The 15,375-nt window shown below is 38.7% G+C and overlaps 2 protein-coding genes across 2 annotated transcripts in view; one reads left to right on the top strand and one right to left on the bottom strand.

Annotated features, from left to right (window-relative positions):
• Positions 1-662, bottom strand: part of CENPK (centromere protein K) — a 32,586-nt gene extending 31,924 nt beyond the window's left edge. The window contains exon 1 of the mRNA XM_055790692.1: positions 528-662. Coding sequence (XP_055646667.1) covers positions 528-662 — 135 coding nt within the window. The remainder of the gene's footprint in view (positions 1-527) is intronic.
• PPWD1 (peptidylprolyl isomerase domain and WD repeat containing 1) lies at positions 661-15,321 on the top strand. Its single transcript, XM_055790685.1, has 11 exons — positions 661-817; positions 1,816-1,918; positions 3,152-3,252; positions 4,071-4,191; positions 6,709-7,156; positions 7,718-7,908; positions 8,413-8,602; positions 10,014-10,195; positions 12,972-13,053; positions 13,651-13,833; positions 14,856-15,321. The coding sequence occupies exons 1-11, from the start codon at positions 661-663 to the stop codon at positions 14,997-14,999; spliced, it is 1,902 nt and encodes a 633-aa protein (XP_055646660.1). The 3' UTR covers positions 15,000-15,321.
• The last annotated feature ends 54 nt before the right edge of the window (positions 15,322-15,375 follow it).

The raw sequence follows: 15,375 nt of genomic DNA, 5'->3' as shown, positions 1-15,375 counted from the left end.
TTTATGGGAAATGTTTCATGTCAACAAACACAAAAAGACCAATTACTGGAACAAAGTCAGAGATGAGAAAGGAATGTAACGGCGGCCTTGGGAAAACTGGTAGGGGGAAAAGACACACAAAAAAACCCCAACAAACCTGACCAACCAAACCACCAAACCGGCAGTTCACCTTAGGAAGGAGAAAAGCAGAAGGATACAAACAAGGTGATAAAAGAGGTTAAGACAGGGAGCTGACTAAACTCTGACATACACCCCATAAGTACACCAGCACAGAAAACCACGAGAGGGGCGGCTACCCCTCACAGGCCGGGGCTGAGCGGCCCCTTCCCCAGGCGGGCGCGGCCGCAGCCACCAGCCCGCGCCTTTCCCAGCAGCCCCGCGGCCCCAACGGCCGCCCGCCCCGCGCGCCCGCTCGCTCGCCGAAACCCGGGAGTCCCCCTCTGGCCGGCGACACTCGGGGCAGGGGGCAGAGCCCAGAGCCCAGAGCCCAGCGCCCAGGCCGGCCGCCCCCTCCTCCCGCCCGTTACCATGATGGCTCCCCGTTCCGCTCCGGCCGGCCCGCGCACTCCTCTACGCGCGCTCCACCGCGTCACTTCGGAAGCGCCCGGCGCGGGGTGTGGTGAGGGCGGGGAGTGTTGCGGAGAAGTGACGTGCAGCAGCATGGCGTCGTCCGAGCCGGAGCGTAAGCGAAAGCAGCCTGAGGCGGCAGCCGGCAGCGAGGCGGCGGCGGCGGCAGCAGAGGCAGAGGAGGAGGATGAGGAGGAGCGCTGGGTCGGGCCGCTCCCGGGAGAGGCCGCGCAGGCGAAGAAGAGGCGAGGTAACGGGGGAGCGGAGCCGCTGCCCGCCCGTTCTCTGGGGCGCGACCTTCGAGGCGCCCGCGGTGCCGCTCCCGGGCCGAGTCCGGAGCGGTGGGGTCGCCTGGGCCCTCCCCGGGCGGTGGTGGCGGGGCGGGGGCGCGGGGCCCGTTGCCTGAAGCGGTGCCTCGCACGGCTGGTGGCCGGGCGGGAGGGCCCCCGGCGTGCGGCATTGGCGGGCTGGGGCGCCGTTGTTCCTGGTTCCCGCGGCTAAGGGGCCCGCTTTGCAGGGCCTGCGGTGCTGGGGCCGTGCTGCTTACAGCTGCGGAGTTAGCGGCCTGCTGGATCGCTGCCCTGAGCTGGAGGAGTAGAAGTCTCTAGGCTGAATTTTGACATATGGAATTGATGTGTTCGGCAACTCGCAGCTTTCTGGGCATCACTGTAACATAAATGTGAGTTTAAAGAAGTTCGGCAGATGCAAACCTGCTGGTCCAGTAACTAATGCCATTGTGCAGGTATTACCAGTTAGGATGTAAAAATCAGAGACAAAAGCAGAAAATCTGATTATTTTAGGTGAGCCGGTTAAACAATGAAATAGGTAGGTGCTAGCGTTTAAAATTTAAGCTACGATACTCACATGGGACCTTCAGTGTCTTAACAATAGGGATAAATTTGGTTTTGAAAGAAAATTAGGTGCAGATGACCTGTTTTCTGGCACTACCTTAAAAATTCGGTGTATTGATTTTTTTTTTCCCCAACGCATTTAAACAGACAAGGTAATGGTTGCTTTGAAAAGGGTCAGCTGTATGTGTTAAAGCAGAGTTTGAGTGTCTTTAATCTACCAAGAATCAGTAAGTCTTAGTACAAAGCCACAGTGGAAACCCCTTTTGTTATGTTCGCACAAAATCCTAGCGTATTCCTGACTAAAATGGGAGTAAGCTATTCAAGGGTAAGTGAGAACAGAAGCTAGAGGTAATGATATGGAAAAAAATGTCCTAATTTTTCTTTTTATTCTCTTTAGTTCTGGAATTTGAACATGTTTATCTTGAAAATCTACCTTGTGCTTCCATGTATGAACGCAGTTACATGCACAGAGATGTCATTACACATGTAACATGTACTAAGTAAGTGTCTTCCTTTTTTCTGCTGTCTCTCATTGTCAGAATGTATTTTGTTCATGCTGGTGTTGTCCCATAGCCGGACTCATTAGCCGGTGCACAGTGCCAGTTCATACACTGACTCGAGGTATTTCTATCCCTTTGTTCTAGTTGCCGCAAAGCAGGGAGCTAGGTGGTCACCCACAAATGCCTAGCTCTCCAAGTGTCAAAACTTTACACTTTATTTACACAGTTCAGCAAGCAAGGACATCGGCCTTCATTGGTTACAAGTTACATGAAACAAAGTACTGAGTAACATAAGTTATGTGTTCCTGCCTTAAGCAACTCTCTCACTTCTTGTTTTAATTAGTCTGCATGATCAGTCTCTGTTCTTTTTCAGTCTGGAGCATTTTTTGAGATGGTGGTTGCAATCCCCCCCTGTTGGAATTACTTTCCCCCTAGGTAGTGCTTCTTGTGATAAACTTCTACTCAGCTCATTCATCTTGTGGTGGTACTTTCCCCATTCAAAGAATTTGCTGGTGCTTAACGAAGCGTGTAGCAGGGCATTCGAAAATGCTTGTAACCTGGATTAACCATTAACAACTCATTTGTTGCAATGGTCTTAAAAGTCAAACTACTAACAATACATACAATTTTATTAATCATATGGTATCACTAGGAAGTTTTAATTGTAGAAGTTTAATAATGGCAAATTACTGTGTTCAGAGGTGGTATTTCAAGGTGTTTTTTGAAAATTAAGGAAAGGGCTTGCTGATAATCAAGTTAAATGTTTAAATAGACTAAAAGAGGGTCTTAAAATTCATGTTGCAGTGTGCAGTATATACAGGAGTGAGAGCAACTGACTGCATCTGAACAAAATATGATTCAGCAGAAATGCACAGGTGGAGGACATAGCTTTCCTCTCTTTATGTGTGTGTGTGTATATATATATATATATATAATAGTCGTAAATAGCAACTACTGTGAAAACAGACCTAAAATAGGAGTAAAATTTACATAGTCAAAAAGGATAGTATTATATATTTATTCAATTTAGGCTGCTGACTTTTCATAGATTAATTATTTGCTATTCCAGGAGTTATACTACCCATTCAGACAGATTGCCATAGTAATTTCTTTACAGTTCATTCTCTACACAGCGTTAATTATAGTGTACTTTACTACCTAGTGTGAATGTGCATAATGTGTGTATCTTATTTTTTTCTTTCTGTTTTTGTTATTTGTTTTTCCTAAATGTAGGACAGATTTTATCATTACAGCCAGCCATGATGGACATGTAAAATTCTGGAAAAAAATAGAAGAAGGGATTGAGTTTGTTAAACACTTCCGGAGTCACCTGGGTGAGAAGTTGCTTTTTCTTCTCTAAAGAACCTCACTTTTTCCTCCTCCTTTGTCTCCGTTGTTTGAAGAGGGAGTACAGATAAAGAGGAGAAGGGTTGTGAGATTTATTTACTGCCGTCAGGGATTAAATCATATCTACCTATCTTCATTCATTCCCATGTCCTGTTGAGTTTTGTTCCCAAACTGCAGGAGGGATAGGGTGAGGATAAAATATGTGGACTCCAGCACAGATCCCCTCATTCCTTGCATTGCCTCGTGCCCCGCCTGTTAGAAAACAATGTTATAGTGGGCTCCTGATCTTAACTGTCAGCTTCTTCTTATATACAGAAGCACCATGTGAGAACAAAGGCTACCAGCCAAATACAAGTATTGTGAAAAACGTATGGAAGGCTCAGTAATTTTGAGTGTTATGTGTGTTAGTAGCAGGACTGTAATAGAGTTCTGCTGCTTTTTTCTCTTTTGAGAGATGCAAGTCAAAGAACACATAATTTTTACCGTATCAGAATGTTTTTCTCAACTTTTTTAAATGAACATTTTAAATGAAAGTAATTGCCGTTATAATCTTTCATTTATATATATGATTAAGTAGTTCATTATCACATACCTGATTCTAACAGCAGTAGGATATAAAGTATTGGTTTGTGTTTGGTTCTTTTTTGGTTTTGTTTTTAAATTAAGGTTGAGTAGTTAAAGTCAAAAAAGGTGGAGAAAAAGCTGAGAAACAGGTTTAAACCACTGTAGGTTTTTTTCCTGTGGAATACTGAAATGAAGGATGTCTTTTTCTCGTGTCTTAATGGTATGTTAACTTTTTAAATAGGTGTTATTGAGAGTATTGCTGTTAGTTCGGAGGGGGCATTATTCTGTTCGGTTGGAGATGACAAAGCAATGAAGGTGTTTGATGTAGTCAACTTCGATATGATTAACATGCTGAAACTTGGGTAAGTTACTTAGTTCTTAAAAATGTTAGTTTGGGATTATAAATGGGGTTATTTTGCTAAAAGGTAAGTCAGTAGTTTGGATTTTTTGAGTTTTTTTTTTCCCTCCAGTCAGATGAAGCTCAGTAAACTGCATTATCTGAAATGCATCCAGTGGCTGGAGACTGCCTGACTGAATAGAAAAACTTATGACTGCATGCAACAGTACATGAGTGGAGTAGGTCTGTGCCTTTCCTCAGTGTCAAATATTATGCATAAAGAGGTGGTATTTCTCAAAATACTTAGCTAGCTGTAATTTTGTTGTTGTTTGGCATTGAATTTAAAAATCATAGCTGACTATTAGTTCCAGTAGAGAAGGGGTTTGGCCTGTGTGTGTTCTTATTTGTTGTCGTAGGGATAGAAATTTCTTCCTGTTAGAAAGAAAGTTGTTGTTTTCCTTAGTCTTGCTGTTGTAGGATTTCTGTAGTTATAAAGTATATAGCTAAAAAATCTCAGAGAAACAGGAGCAGATATTATTGGAATTATAACAATACTGGAGGAAAACAAGGCCTACACTGTAAAGGGAGTGGTTTTGGAGGGTTGGAGGATCATTAAGTGCTGTACCAAGACTGGCAGAAGTACTGATATTTCCATAAGCCTTTTAAAATTGGAAAAATTATTCCTCCATAGTCTACTATTTGTTAGTTAATTGTGAAACTGAATAGAAATATAAACTCAGGGGAGAAAAAAAAAAGCTTTTGAGGATGCTTAGATAAAAGCTTATTTTACCTGCTTTGCTGTTTATAGTTTTAAGTATCATCGCCAAGGTAATGTACACAGCCTATAGGAATTGATTACCTCTTGGCTGTCTGCTGTGGAAAAATTCCAGTTAGCCTTCATCTTTTGTTTTTGCTGGTTGTTTCTGCTTAGCAGCCCTTTATTGCGGCTAGAAATCTAGTAAAATTCTAGGATGAAATAAAATGTTTAATATAAAGAAAAACTTGATTTACTGTTACAATAGAAGGTGCTTTTTTTCTGTTTGAGAATTCAGGGAAAACTGAAGTAGAGTTTGTATCAGTTTTGCATCAGGGATAACCTGAGAATGCTTCCTATAACATTTTTCTATAGTATATTCCCTTTATTTTTAATACATTTTTTCAACCTGAGTAATAAATACTCTCCCCTCCCCTTGTATTTTTTCAGAGATAACTGGGTTTTACATGAAGTGAACTCTTTCATGAACAACGGTGTATAGCTGTAATATAAGCACTGTCCTGAGTAGCCTTTTAAAACTTCATGTTTATTGCTCTGTCTTCCACATTACTCTTTATTGAGCAGATAGTTTCTGTTGACCTGTCTGAGAAGTTTTTCAGGGCTGTTTGCTCAGATGTTTGATGGTTAATGTAGAATTCTAAGTTCTGTATGGTCTTTTCAGCTTGCGTCATCTTGCCTTGCCTTGCCTGCCTTGATAGGTATATACTGGTGTGTTCCAGGGTTGATCAACTTTGTGTCAAATTTTTCAGATCCTTTCAGTTTTAACTAATATATACAGTGTAGCTATCTGCAGATCCCCATGTTTTATGCTTCCGTTAATGATCTGGAGAAGGGCAGCTGTTTCTGCAATAACTCTGGATAATGTTGCATAGATCAATGGGACATGAATCATTTATTTACTGATGTATTTATTTGATCCTATTCTTTCTAGAGAATCTGAGACAAAGTTCTGGTCATGTTTCTTTTTCTGATAATCTTTACCACACAGGCATTGAAAATCCAAGTTAGTTTCTGCCATTTGTCAGTCCTTCAGTATCTGTTAGTTAATTTGTGAAAGTTACTAAATATGAGTTTCCTATGGAGACTATAATGTCTTTGTTGTCTGTCATTTAGTTTGCATTCTGGTTCTCAAAATTTTTGCTTTTTAAAAAACAGACATAACTAATGTTATTGACTGTATCTCTGGCATGTTTTTATTGTAGAGTATGTTTTTGCTAGTAGCAAATTAATTCATAAATTCATTCAGGACACTTAATGAATATAGGGTGATTGTCTTAATTTTACTTTACATCGCTTTTTGGTTTTGTGGGATTTTTTGCAAGATCTACTTGAACTTTTCTGTAAGTGTATGGCAAAGGTGCAGTTGTCTTCATTTGCACTCAAGCATTAATCACTTAACAGATGGAAGGGAAATATTACTGAGTCATAGAAGTTGAGTAGTAATTATTAATGACACTTGTGCTATTTAGCTAGATTTCCATCCTTATTCTTCTTTTATCCCCACCTTCTGCCTTTGCTTTCTATCACAGCCTCTTTATGAAACAGAAACAGAAGCAACAGAAACAGGCTGAGCCATCCACTGAATTGTGTTGCTTGGAAAAGCTTGGTTATAACACTGTTGAATTTTAGTGAGACAAATATTAGCAGGACTAGTAAATAAAGTTCAACATTTACTTCTGATAAATTAATTTCAAGTTTATAGCATAACCCGATTCTTATCTAACTAACATTATTTTTTTTGGTATGTCCTTCCACTTCTTGTTGCAGCTACTACCCTGGCCAGTGTGAATGGGTATATTGCCCTGGAGATGCCATATCTTCTGTTGCAACGTCTGAGAAGAGCACAGGAAAAATATTCATATATGATGGACGAGGAAATAACCAGCCACTTCATGTTTTTGATAAACTCCATACATCCTCTCTTACTCAGATACGGTTGAACCCTGTCTACAAAGTAGTGGTGTCTTCTGACAAATCTGGGATGATTGAGTACTGGACTGGCACTCCTCATGAATATGAATTTCCCAAGAATGTGAACTGGGAGTATAAAACAGATACTGATCTATATGAGTTTGCAAAATGCAAGGCTTACCCATCCAGTATAAGTTTTTCACCTGATGGCAAGAAAATGGCCACTCTTGGGTCTGACAGAAAAGTTAGAATTTTTCGGTTTTTGACAGGGAAGCTCATGAGAGTCTTTGATGAATCTCTGAGTGTAAGTTTTGAGCCTTTTTCTCTACTTACTTGACATTCACCTAAGTTACCATCTGTTTCTAAAGCTGAGCTTCCTTGCTGTATTTTTCTCACAGGAAAGGTTTTTTGTGTTCTTCCTTGCCTCTTGTATTGCTTTGCCCCAAAATTAATTCTTACTGATTTATGTTAGTTATGTAGTGAAACAGAGTTGTTGATTTTTATCTGTGTTTTAAGATTGCTAGATTCCTTTTTCTTACAAAGCAGTTATGGAAAATGCCCATTTCAAATAATATAATAATGAATTAGATTTGTCATCTTCTAAGAAATTTGTTAAACAGCTACATGCTTTTTTTTTTTTTTTTTTTTTTTCTTCTTCTTCTTAGGCCTAGTACTACAGCATACCTGTTGGGTCATTAAAATAAAGAGAGTATTGCTTGTATTTATTTTTAATTCTTCAGTTATGTTTGAGTGGAGTAGTCTCCCTTGAATTCTGTATTTACTAAGCATGTGGATCAGTCTTTTGCTGGATCAAAAGTTTAAAATATGGTTTAATAGTGACTTTTTTTTCTCTTTTTTTCTGTAGATGTTTACTGAACTTCAGCAGATGAGACAGCAGCTACCAGACATGGAGTTTGGCCGACGTATGGCAGTTGAGCGTGAGCTGGAGAAAGTGGATGCAGTACGATTAATTAATATAATTTTTGATGAAACCGGACACTTTGTTCTCTATGGAACAATGTTGGGCATTAAGGTTATAAATGTAGAGACTAACAGGTAAGTTCCAATGACACACATTGAGATAAGTGTGTTTGTTTCGAAGTCTATATTCAGTCAGATTTACAGTATATTTAAAACTTGGTATAAGTGTGGGGAGCTCTAATCTTTTTGTTGTTGTTATTTGGGAGCCTTACATTAGAGTATACATAAGATACTCCCATGCTTCATAATTAGTTGTTGCAGTTTTAACCATTAGTAAAATGAGGAGAAAACACAGCAAGCTTATTTATATTAAAAATGTGTAATCATTTAATCTCTAGCTAAATGGATGTGATAACGTGAAGTACATGTGGGTCATGCAGTTGGGATTTTATTGCATAAGGAAGTTGACTAGTAAATTATGTAGCAAGTTTGAATAGAGAAGCATCATAAAACCAGTTAGTAATTGTTTATTTTGAGAGGGTTTTGGAATTTTGCTTTGAGTCCTGTAGTCAGAAAGCAGAGATTCTCTCATTGTGAGCAGCTAACAGTAGTTACACCTTTTTACATCTTGTACTTCAGGTGTATTCGTATCTTGGGAAAACAAGAGAACATCAGAATGATGCAGCTAGCTTTGTTCCAAGGAGTAGCAAAGAAACATCGTGCTGCAATCACTATAGAGATGAAGGCATCTGAAAATCCTGTTCTCCAGAATATCCAGGCAGATCCTACAGTAATCTGCACCGCTTTCAAAAAAAATAGGTTTTACATGGTGTGTGTGTTTTCTGTTTAAGTAACTCTATTCTTGTACTGATATTTTCTCTGCGTTATTTTTTCTTTTTCTCTTTGCATCTTTCTGGTGCTTTTTGTCTTGAGTATTTGTGAACGCTGCTTTTCCAGAGGAGTCCCTTTATATTGCAAGTATATTTTAGAATTTTTAGCTTGAACTAGTTATAAATTGACTAGAATCAGCTTTACTTTTTTCATTATTGCTCAAGCAGTTTAAATAAACGATGGTTTTGACTAAATTACAGTTTTCCAAGAAGGTTATATGCTTTTGTTCTAGCTGAAAAGAAGCCTTAATAACATGTAAAAAACTGAACCAGATCTTATACTGACAAAGAAACAATAATTAACTATGTATAAAATAGGTAATAAAAATAATTAAATTCAGAGCAGCATCAGGACTTAGTAGCACCAAAGACACTGTGGGCAGCTAAGACAGACAGGAGTTATCTTCCTGATCACGATTTAGATTTTAGGTGAGATGCAGTAATAATAATAATAATAATAATAATAATAATAATAAGCCAAACAGGCAAGCAATTCCAGAGTAGTTAGCAGTTGATCTGGGATGTGATCACCATAGATGTTAGAGATCAGTCTGTCTGTTACTTGTGCTGGAATTTGGTCATATTTTCCATTGGAGCAAGATAGTATAGTTTCTAAAGCTTTGTGTGGTTAATCTGTCATATATAATGGAATATATGACTCTGAAGGATTTGACAGTTGAGAAGGAAAAGTTAGACAAAATCTGGAAACATTACTCACTGTTTGAGAAAACATGATTGTATGCATGCAGAAAGACTTCGTAATGCTCATTTGATATGTAAATGTATTGCTTAACGAAGTGGATGCTCGGGTGCTCATAGGCTTATTAGATGTTTTCCTACAAGTACTATAAAATTAAATTTCTGGGATTTCTCCTGTTTTGAGGAGAATCCTCCTAAATTTGCTGGTTTTGTGTAGTTTTGTATTTATGCAGTATTGGAACAAGAGGTTTGTTTGACTTTGTAGTGAAACTGCAAGTTTTGTGATGAAATCTGCCCGTTTTGTCTGAATATAACAGAAGAACTTGATATTCTTCACTTTTTTTGGAGAAGAAGATGCTGAACTACTGTGGGCTTTCTGTTGAAAAGAGGAAGAAGTTTAAACGTAACAGATTATAAAAAGTTACTTGGATTTGCATATAGTCATACTGGAATTTGCGACTGTGGAAATGGTCTAACATGTAACACTGAGATGCAAAGGTAGACTGAAGTATCTGCTTACATTTCAAATCTAGTTGAGTGTTTAGCAGGTTGTGTAATCACATTGATGTCTTGCGTGCAGAGCAGTGTGTAAGATAAGAGGGAAAAAAAGAGAAAGCCGAACAGTTAACCTTCTGTTCTTTTGTTCTTCAGTTTACTAAACGTGAACCAGAAGACACAAAGAGTGCAGACTCTGACAGAGATGTATTTAATGAGAAACCTTCTAAAGAAGAGGTCATGGCAGCCACTCAGGCAGAAGGTCCCAAAAGAGTTTCGGACAGTGCCATCATCCACACAAGCATGGGAGATATTCATATCAAGCTTTTTCCTGTTGAGTATGTATTTGGTAGTTTTTCTGTTATTTTGTTTTTCCATTATTTTGGTTCCTTCCTTCCATGCCTTTTGGTGGCAGTATCAAAGACCTACTTTTCAAGCTAGGAATAATTATTTTCTTCCCCTTTTTCTACTGTCCTTGTTTCCTGACAGTTTCTTAATACATGAAGCTAGGAATTTGACTCTGGACAATAAAAGGGTAAAAATAGGTCTAAATAACAGTGGGGGACACAGGGCTGGATTTTTAAATGTTTTTTGCTTTTATTTAAATAAAAAGTTTATTTTTTAATTTTTAATTAAATTAATTTTATTTTTATTTATTTTTTAATTAAATCAAATTTTTAAATAATTTTTAAATTAAAATTAAAAAATATAATTTTTTAATAAATCAGGAGTTTATTCCTTTCTTAACTTGTTCTTTCTCTAAACTGCAGATGTGGCTAGGTCATGATGCTCTTCTGTGAGCTACGTATTTTTGTAAGCCAGTGCTGTTTGATTCCATCCTGAGAAAGAATGATGATGTTGGCAGCAGCAGTAGATTTGGCAGTAGGTCTGTGTAAGCCAGAGGAATAGTAGTTTGCAACTTCCAAATGTGGCCATTTTACTACATTTTATGTTACTCCAGCTCCTTTAAGAGCAACACAAAATTTATACCAGCATGTCACATTAGTGATGCACGTAATTGAATGAGTTTTATGCATGACAATTGCTGAAGTTACTATGTCAGCATCAGTTCCTTGTCATGCTAATATATGCAAATATTTCATTGTGATAAAGTAAATTTATATATTGCATTGCTATACATGGAAACTTAAACCATGCTTCTCCAAAAACAACTTAATGTTTTGTCATAAGCACAAACTCAATTCTACCCTGTTGGGCTGATGGTCTTTTACTGCTGTCTTCACCAATGTCTCCTTGCATCAGGCCCTAGTTGCTGGAATTCATAATTGCAGTATATAGATTGCTGTAACAGTACAGCCTTTGCCAGTGAAAGCTACGTTATTTCTTGAATTATTATTATATTTTTTAAAAATCATCATGCTAGTGTGTCACTATATTTGCATGCATAATATTGCTTCACTGCAATGAACTGAGTGCTTCACTGCAATGGTTTGTGTGCAGTGTTGAATTAAATACAGTATTACAAGGCTTGATTATTGTTAGGTCTGTCCTTTCTTGTTCTAGTATTTCTTCCCAGCTGAGCTTTGGATTTAAAATACCTTCAAGATGAATGTGATTAAAAAATTGAAACAAGAGCATTTAGATGTGGCTTTCTATGCCCTCCAAATCTTTGGCCATGTGCTCATGGAATAAAGTTGTGAATGACAATGTACTGCTCAGCAGGAACTGGCACTATAATCTTGTTTCATTAGTTACGCCATTGGTGCTGTGTTTCACGAGCTACTTGGCAGTACCACAAAGCTCAAGTTTAGTGTTCTTTTGTCACAGCTAAAGTAACTACAGCTATGGATTCAACTTGGCTATTTTGTCATCTGCTAGGAGAATGCGCATGACTGCATAAACCTGTCAGTGTAGATCTACCCTGGGTGCTAATCCATTTTATAAAACTAGTGGAAGAGCTGTTGCAAAGAATTTCCACTCTGGTAGCAAATCTCTCAGAAGTAAAAAATCAAGCCACAAAGATGAAGGGGTGGGTTGTTTGTTTGTTTGTTTGTTTTCCCTTTTTCTTCCATCAACAGTAATATTCCACTTCTTTACCCTGCCTCCAAACAGTGTTTGTGAGTAGCTTCAGAGGAGGTTAGCCGACTCAGCTGACTGCAAGTTCTGGAATATTAAAACATTGAATTTTTAGATTTTACTTCTTGTATGCAACACTGGACATCTTACATATGTAGTTTAATGTAATTATAGAGGTAAAAGAGTGAACAACTTTCTGCTTAGGGACCATAGGCTCCTTAATTGTTTTCTAAATAAATTATGTAAATAGTAAGCTGGGGGAGGAATATCTCATCAGTGGTGCCTTGAACTAGGCTTTGAGGAAATGGATTTGGTTGCTGACTGTCCTGGCTTAATCCTGGCTGCCAACTAAGCCAGACACAGCCGCTTGCGTACTCCCCCGCAGTGGGATGGGGGAGAGAATCGGAAGGGTAAAAGTGAGAAAACTGGTGGGTTGAGATAAAGACAGTTTAATGGGTGAAGCAAAAGCCATGTGCAAGCAAAGCAAAACAAGGAATTCATTCACCACTTCCCACGGGCAGGCAGGGGTTCAGCCACCTGCAGGACAGCAGGGCTGCATCACACATAACGGTTACTTGGGGAGACAAACAGCATCACTCCAAACGTCCCCCCCTTCCTTCTTCTTCCCCCAGCTTTCTATGCTGAGCATGACATCATATGGTATGGCACAGCCCTGTGGTCAGTTGGGGTCAGCTGCCCTGCTGTGTCCCCTCCCAGCTTCTTGTGCACCCCCAGCCTGCTCGCTGGTGGGGTGGTGGGAGAAGCAGAAAAGGCTTTGGCTCTGTGTCAGCACTGATCAGCAATAACAAAAACATCCCTGTATTACCAACACTGCTGCTGCCTTCCTGGGTAATCATGCAACTTTGTTCTCCTCTCAGGTTTTTTTTGTTCCTAGCTCTGGGTTTGAGGAGGTGGGGATTTGGTTTTTTCCCTTGTTTGATGAAAGCCCTTTCTATACCGTGTGCTGAAACACTGCTCAGTACAACAGGAACTTGGTCTCAGCTGAAATCTTTATGGCCTTACCATCATACAGTTAAATATTTATTGTAGCCTGTATTTTCTGTTACATGATTTTAGGTGTCCCAAAACAGTGGAAAACTTCTGTGTGCACAGCAGAAATGGTTATTACAACGGACACATATTTCACCGTATCATCAAGGTAACTTGTACAAAACTAATTTTTTTATTGGTTTAGATACTGTACCTTTGTGGTCAGTCCTCTCTGTTAACTCTTTCATTTCCCTTTCACACAAACTATTTCTGGAATGGCTTCAGAGTTCCTTACAAAGTCTCAACAACTCTGAGGTTCGGAACAGCTTTATGACTTACTGGTGTTATAGTTGTTCTGCAGCTGACAAAGTGGAGAAAATCTGAAGACCGAGAGAAAGATCAATTCAGCAATCCTGCTTGAATTAAGATTTTGTTTCGTGTCAGAAGGCAGTTCTTGCAAGGCTTATTTCTGTTATACCAGAGTCAAAGTGATACAGCTTAGGTGTTTGCAGAAAGTACAGCTAGTCAGGTTTCTGTCCTTCACTAGCACTTCACTAGCAGGAACAAGTAGTATACTTGCTTCTTCACAAGTACTCCATTATCACTTAAAGAAGCTCTGAATGCTTTGTCCTTTATCCACAGCATTTTAATGCTTCAGATTTTTTTGTGAGGTTTGAAGCAAGCTTGAAAAAAATGTTACCTCACATAAACCCCTTTTGTTTATTTATTCTGTGTGACGACGTCATAACATCTAATTTCTGTGCAGGGTTTCATGATTCAGACTGGTGATCCAACTGGTACAGGAATGGGAGGTGAAAGTATTTGGGGAGGAGAATTTGAAGATGAGTTTCATTCAACTTTACGACATGACAGACCATACACACTCAGCATGGCTAATGCAGGACCAAATACCAATGGATCTCAGTTTTTTATAACAGTAGTGCCAACTGTAAGTAGTATTAAAAGCTCAATTTAAGGTCTGACATGCTAACTAGACAGTAAAAGTATTTTTTTTTCTGATGGAAAAAGGAACACACTAGTACTATCTAAATAATCCTTTCTTTTTTATTTCACATATAAATGCTGTGCACAATGTGTACTGTGTAGCCTTCACCATCTAAAGAAATAGAAAAGTATTTTTGTCAGTTGTGACCAGGAGGCCTTTTGCCTTTAATTGGAGTAAGGGCAGTATCAGATTCTTAGTACATCAGGCATGTTTGCAGCTGTGTATTACTAGAGTATGTTATATTAATATACTGGTTTAATATGGTGCTAGGATGACTACTTTAATATCACCTAGCTGCAGCTATACAAAGAAGGCAGTATTCAGGTTTGAAAACTTCCTTTGATCTGTATACAGTTTCACAGCTAAAAAAAATTTTGGTATGTGAATCTAACAGATATAAACCAAATCCTTAAAGGTGCCACTTACAAAACCTGCATTCTTCTAGCACTTATTTCAAAGTCATGTATCTTTAAAAAAAAAAACAAAACACACCACCCATTTACCTTAATTTTGAGGCTTAGTAAGTTACATCAGTGCCTATATGCAGATTGCGAAGTGGGCATACTGTATGAATGTGACTTTGAATTAAGTAGTATTCTGGACTGGCACTTACTGTTTAGTTGTGAAAGTACCATGAAATAGACTGAAACAGCATTTCTGTGAACTGAGAATACACTTTAAAATAAACTGTGAAGTGCTACTGCATTGCTAGAACTTGGCCTCTGTAGTACCTGAAGAAAACAATTGAAAAGCTGAGTTTACTTGTATATGAGTGTGTATTACCTGTAGCCTAATATTTACTTTCATGCTAATATTGACACGGAGTTAAGTTTCATAGCCTGAACATATAAAATGTATCCATGTACACCTGTTATGGGTCAGTCTCTTTCTGGTTTGGTACCTAACCTGCATGCTGCTTTCTATTTTAATATGCTTTTTCTTTCTTCTCCTGTGCCCTCATACAGCCGTGGCTAGACAACAAGCACAGTGTGTTTGGACGGGTGACTAAAGGAATGGAAGTTGTTCAGAGAATCTCAAATGTAAAAGTCAATCCCAAAACTGACAAGCCCTATGAGGATATCAGCATCATAAACATCACAGTGAAATAAGTTAGGAGCTGAAGGTTCCAGCTTAAGCAGAAACAACTTGGCACAGTGGGACCCAAAAAGGGACCTAGAAGGAACAAAAACATTCTGGGTAACTCCTAGATATAAGAAGTGCCAGGACAGAGCAATCACCAGTTCTACTATTTTTAATATACCTAAAGTGCCCTAAGTCTGTATTTCTGGTAACTTCATATTTTAAAGTAAAAACATACGCATGTTTCTTACAAAGTCTACTGTTTTTCTTGCATCTCTTCTATGCAAAACTGAATATTTAAAAAAGTACACAATGTCTCAGGATAATGTTTATAAAACAGTTTGTAAATTTTTCATGCTTATTTGCATCTTTTATATCTAATTAATCCCTTTCAAAGTATTGAAA

Source organism: Falco peregrinus, chromosome Z, assembly GCF_023634155.1.
Source record: "Falco peregrinus isolate bFalPer1 chromosome Z, bFalPer1.pri, whole genome shotgun sequence".
NCBI lineage: Eukaryota > Metazoa > Chordata > Aves > Falconiformes > Falconidae > Falco > Falco peregrinus.
Note: the sequence above shows the minus strand (reverse complement) of the source record. Positions and strands in the feature narration are given on the sequence as shown.